At 41.8% G+C, this 5,983-nt stretch overlaps 1 protein-coding gene across 1 annotated transcript; it reads right to left on the reverse strand.

Annotated features, from left to right (window-relative positions):
• Window positions 1-1,023: 1,023 nt before the first annotated feature.
• On the reverse strand, window positions 1,024-2,558 carry LOC144889180 (uncharacterized). Its single transcript, XM_078769153.1, has 2 exons — window positions 2,403-2,558; window positions 1,024-2,264 (listed from the first exon to the last, which is right to left on the reverse strand). Exons 1-2 carry the CDS (start codon window positions 2,556-2,558, stop codon window positions 1,416-1,418), a joined length of 1,005 nt encoding a protein of 334 aa, XP_078625279.1. The 3' UTR covers window positions 1,024-1,415.
• Window positions 2,559-5,983: the final 3,425 nt, after the last annotated feature.

Below are 5,983 nucleotides of genomic sequence, written 5' to 3' on the forward strand. Positions count from 1 at the left end.
AGTGCGAAAAGTGGTTTTTCAACACTAACACAAGTGCGAAAAGTGGTTTTTCAACACTAACACAAGTGCGAAAAGTGGTTTTTCAACACTAACACAAGTGCGAAAAGTGGTTTTTCAACACTATCACAAGTGCAAAAAGTGTTTTTTCCACACTAATACAAGTGCAAAAGTGGTTTCCTGCACCAACACAAGTGCGAAAAGTGGTTTTTCAACACTAACACAAGTGCGAAAAGTGGTTTTTCAACACTAACACAAGTGCGAAAAGTGTTTTTCCACACTAATACAAGTGCAAAAGTGGTTTCCTGCACCAACACAAGTGAGAAAAGTGGTTTTTCAACACTAACACAAGTGCGAAAAGTGGTTTTTCAACACTAACACAAGTGCGAAAAGTGTTTTTTCCACAATAATACAAGTGCAACAGTGGTTTCCTGCACCAACACAAGTGCGAAAAGTGGTTTTTCAACACTAACACAAGTGCGAAAAGTGGTTTTTCAACACTATCACAAGTGGAAAAAGTGTTTTTTCCACACTAATACAAGTGCAAAAGTGGTTTCATGCACCAACACAAGTGCGAAAAGTGGTTTTTCAACACTAACACAAGTGCGAAAAGTGGTTTTTCAACACTAACACAAGTGCGAAAAGTGTTTTTTCCACACTAATACAAGTGCAAAAGTGGTTTCCTGCACCAACACAAATGCGAAAAGTGGTTTTTCAACACTAACACAAGTGCAAAAAGTGGTTTCAACACTATCACAAGTGCAAAAAGTGTTTTTTCCACACTAATACAAGTGCAAAAGTGGTTTCCTGCACCAACGCAAGTGCGAAAAGTGGTTTTTCAACACTATCACAAGTGCAAAAAGTGTTTTTTCCACACTAATACAAGTGCAAAAGTGGTTTCCTGCACCAACACAAGTAGTCTAGTAGGAAGACTAGGTCCCCCTGCACCCCCCGGAGATATACTTCTAATCAGTGTTTCTAGATTGGAAACAATGTGTAGAAAATGACTAGCTATGGCCCCAAGCTGAAAAAATGCCCCACATACCATATTTATGCAAATTACTGCTGCCATTATCAAAAAAACGATTTTTGACATATCTCAGCCAATATTGCAGATAATTGAAAAATGAAGGTGTCTAGACCCATGTTTTGAAGGGCATAGATCATGATAGAACTATTCATAACATGATTACATGTGTCTATGGTATACTAGTATGCTAATTAGTGCTTTATTTACAAAATAATCACAGTTTTACGAAATAATAGACTCATATTAAGGTCCGTCTACACAGACGTTAACACAAAGTTTTATTTTTCTAAATATTACAACTGTCAAAATAGTCCTAGCACTCAATGTGACCACTCTTCTCTTGCTTGTTTTAGATAAACATCATTAGCATTAGTGATTCTACACTGAGTCAGTCATCATCATTTTCATCGAAATCGTCAGAGTCAAACTCTTCTTCTCCTTCCTCTTCCTCCTCCTCTTCGTGCTCTCCTGTGTTCAGAAGATCCACCAGTGAGGTTGGTAGGATGGGACCACTGGACCACATTGGTTTCAACAGTCCTTCATCAGTCCTTATCCATCCTTGCTCCTCATAAGGTTTTGGCTTTTCGATGATAGGTTGATCGGCTCTTTTGTACAATGCTACGCGGTGGTTCACACGCTGGATGTGCGGCTTCAGGGCAGACTGGCATGGAGGAAGGCGAGCCAGATCAACCTTGGACTTGGATGTGAGGGTCTTGTCCTCTCCCACCATTTTTCGTAGCAGCTTGGCACGGACAATGTCCACTGATGACTCGCGACTCTGGCCGTACATCACACAGGTGAATTTTTCTAACTGCCTCTCCACCTCAGGGTTGGCATCCCAGTTGTCACCCAGTTCACCGAATGCCCTGTGAAACCTGGGATTCTTCTCCAGCTTTTTCAAGGGCCCGACTTTTCCCTTCCCTTTGAAGGCACTGGTGCAGTCTTCTCCGCTGAACACATAGTACCCCAGGAGAGTGGCACAGTAGTCCTCTCCCAGGGATTCTGCCAGCTCAGAGACGTTGACAAGTTGGCGATGCTTCCCTGACCCTGTATCCAGGTACACCGTCAGCTTGATGTTGTGGGCATGGTGGAGCAGGATCAGGAGGATGTCTGTGTCCGGTGTTCTGACTACAGCGTTCTTGTATCCGATGGTAGCAGCATGATGGAGGTACAGAACCACCCTGGTATCAGTCTCTTCCTGGTTGCTGTAGATCGTGGGGAGTTCACGTACCTCGACCTGAAACACAAAAAGGCACCGCATTTCAATCACCAGTCACTGCCAGTTTCAGATCTAGACAAACATCACAGGTAATCACCTTTTTTTCAGGAAAAATTACAAATTGAATCGCCATTCACGAAGGGCTTTCAATTTTACCTTGCCATTCGTTGAGGCAAGTTGGTGGGCCTTCCCCTCCACGATCAGCACAGCCATCTCTGTTCTCTCAAGCCTGGTAGCTGCCTCTTGTCCACTCCACACTTTCAGAAGAAGCTGGCACATCTGCTTTTTGTTGTCGTCATTTGCAAGGAACATTTTGAAGTCATATGGCTTCCTGGTTGCTGGTCCAGCCAGAATGATCTTCTCTGAGCTGCCCCGCCTCAGCCTTTCCTGCGCTTTGATTGACTCAGGATGGTAACTGTCAGTGGAGAACAGCTGTGCACAAGCCAGAAAGAAATGACATCACATTTGTCATGATCAACCTTCGTGAAGTGGATATGCTCCTTGATTGGGTCATTCTGTAGGCGTTTCAGTAGTTTCTCTGACCGATAATTTGAGTTCTCATATCCATTCAGTTTCAGTTCCTCGACATAGAGCAAGCGCAAGGAAGAAAGCTGTAGAACTTTATTCTGCTGGATGACCTGGGTTTGAATGTGTTCCAGTACTGAGTTGAATGCCTTTTCATGGGCGGCTGACATGCAAGCCTGCTCCTTTGGTGCTTCGGCTCTGTGAATCGCACGCTCATAGTTGTAGAATGCTGTGCGGAAAGCTTTAAAACATGACGGATGGTGTTTGGCCTCACATGCAAAGAGGTCTTTGTTTTTCACCTTTCGATGGAGTCGATAGAGACCCATTTTCTCAGCCCGTGTTTCGATTTGCTCCCATGCATTTTCTTTGTTTTTAAAGGATGGGAAGGTTGTAGGCCTCTCAGTATTGCGATGAGCATCTTTGGTCTCAACTTTCTCACAAAATATACACTCTGGCGGGAAGATGGGTTCAGCAGAACCTCCTGGTTTACGAGGAGAGTGATGCCATGATGAGGTTGATGGCCCTGGTTCTGTATCATCTCCCAGACGATGAAAGTGGCGGACAAAGTGCTTATAACACTTGCTGTGATATCCTACTCTTTCTAGGTCATCAGGAAGAGTTGCCGGGATCTGATCACATACTGATTGCATACGACATGGGGAGTCATGCGGTTGGTTGAGACGTCTATCCCGGATCTTTTGAAGCAGTTGCAGTTTTTCTGAAGCAGATCCTTTAATTTTACGGAGGGGCGTGAAATCCCCATGATCAGACATGGATGGTACATGAAGGATGCATGTAGGAGGAGAGCTTTGGGCTGCAGGTTCTACACTCCGTTTTCTTTTGGGCATGCTTGCTGTCGATGTCTACCATCACTGTTAAATGACAAATAAGAAATCACGAATGATGTTAAAAGTGCCTGTGAAAGGAGGCTCTGAGTTTTCAGTGAGGTAACAGAGGTTCTGAGTCATGTTCTACACTAGGGTACTTTTTAGCTGACTAAACCATGTTTAGTGGCATCAAAAGTGCTAATAGCTAAAACATCTAAATTCTTCCACACTAACGTTAGCTATCTAGGCCAATGAAACATTGTGCTAAGTTACTGTAGCTAGCTCAGCTGTCGTGCCTCTTTCTGGTTCAATTCATATACAGAAGTCAACAGATATATCTCATGTTTGGCATTAACAAAAGTTTAAGTTACACCGACATTAGGAACATACTGTACATAGATGAGGCTAGCTTTAACGTTAGCTAACATGGTGCTAGCTGGCTCAGCTGTTATTCTGCCTGTTTATGATTTCATGCAGAAACTGAAGTCAAGAGTGTGAGTAACATTATAGTTAGCATCTTACCTGGCTAGATTGGAGGATGAATACCAAGAACAACACACAGATGGAATGGAAGACTGAACTTTCAACTGAGGTATTCAATAACATCAACGTTACCAATTGATACGAGCGCGCGACATTACCAATTGATACGAGCGCGCGAGCGCGCATGTTACATGGATGGAAATGTAAAATGGCAGCTATAGCAGCACTAATTTGGATCTCTAGTCTGTCATTTCTGCACTGTGATTGGATAACATAAAAAAATATGTTTGGGAGTTAACAGCAGGAGTTGGTAGATTTTACGTGGGCTGGGTGAGAAACCTTTAAATAAGCAAGTGAAAATCTCTCGCAATACAAAGTCAATGGTGGGAAGAAAAGTTGAGTGGTACCAATGTTACTGCCAATGTCCCGCCCCTATGCAAGACTCAGGAGCATCTTGTTGACATTTAACCTTGAAAATACCTGGGTTTAGACCCCTTATGTACCATGTTAAGTTATCTGCAGTATTAACGTATCCTTATCATTTGTAAAACTGATTATTTTGTAATTACAGCATTAATATGCATACTAGTATACCATAGACACATGTAATCATGTTATGAATAGTTCTATCATGATCTATGCCCTTCAAAACATGGGTCTAGACACCTTCATTTTTCAATTATCTGCAATATTGGCTGAGATATGTCAAAAATCGTTTTTTTGATAATGGCAGCAGTAATTTGCATAAAAATGGTATGTGGGACATTTTTTCAGCTTGGGGCCATAGCTAGTCATTTTCTACACATTTTTTCCAATCTAGAAACACTGATTAGAAGTATATCTCCGGGGGTGCAGGGGGACCTAGTCTTCCTACTAGACTAAAGTGCGAAAAGTGGTTTTTCAACACTAACACAAGTACGAAAAGTGGTTTTTCAACACTATCACAAGTGCAAAAAGTGTTTTTTCCACACTAATACAAGTGCAGAAGTGGTTTCCTGCACCAACACAATTGCGAAAAGTGGTTTTTCAACACTAACACAAGTGCGAAAAGTGGTTTTTCAACACTAACACAAGTGCGAAAAGTGTTTTTTCCACACTAATACAAGTGCAAAAGTGGTTTCCTGCACCAACACAAGTGCAAAAAGTGGTTTTTCAACACTAACACAAGTGCGAAAAGTGGTTTTTCAACACTATCACAAGTGCAAAAAGTGTTTTTTCCACACTAATACAAGTGCAAAAGTGGTTTCCTGCACCAACACAAGTGCGAAAAGTGGTTTTTCAACACTAACACAAGTGCGAAAAGTGGTTTTTCAACACTATCACAAGTGCAAAATGTGTTTTTTCCACACTAATACAAGTGCAAAAGTGGTTTCCTGCACCAACACAAGTGCGAAAAGTGGTTTTTCAACACTAACACAAGTGCGAAAAGTGGTTTTTCAACACTATCACAAGTGCAAAAAGTGTTTTTTCCACACTAATACAAGTGCAGAAGTGGTTTCCTGCACCAACACAAGTGCGAAAAGTGGTTTTTCAACACTAACACAAGTGCGAAAAGTGGTTTTTCAACACTAACACAAGTGCGAAAAGTGTTTTTTCCACACTAATACAAGTGCAAAAGTGGTTTCCTGCACCAACACAAGTGCGAAAAGTGGTTTTTCAACACTAACACAAGTGCGAAAAGTGGTTTTTCAACACTATCACAAGTGCAAAAAGTGTTTTTTCCACACTAATACAAGTGCAAAAGTGGTTTCCTGCACCAACACAAGTGCGAAAAGTGGTTTTTCAACACTAACACAAGTGCGAAAAGTGGTTTTTCAACACTAACACAAGTGCGAAAAGTGGTTTTTCAACACAAACACAAGTGCGAAAAGTGGTTTTTCCACACTAATACAAGTGCAAACG

Source organism: Myxine glutinosa, unplaced genomic scaffold (genome assembly GCF_964187855.1).
Source record: "Myxine glutinosa unplaced genomic scaffold, kmMyxGlut1.1 SCAFFOLD_1473, whole genome shotgun sequence".
Lineage (NCBI taxonomy): Eukaryota > Metazoa > Chordata > Myxini > Myxiniformes > Myxinidae > Myxine > Myxine glutinosa.

Bases quoted from the DNA above. Each gene is read 5' to 3' on its own strand.
- LOC144889180 (XM_078769153.1), bottom strand. From the start codon at position 2,558: ATGTTCCTTGCAAATGACGACAACAAAAAGCAGATGTGCCAGCTTCTT. The intron at 2,265-2,402 runs GTAAAATTGAAA...TTTGTGTTTCAG, and splicing joins TTGCCTCAACGAATGGCAAG to GTCGAGGTACGTGAACTCCC.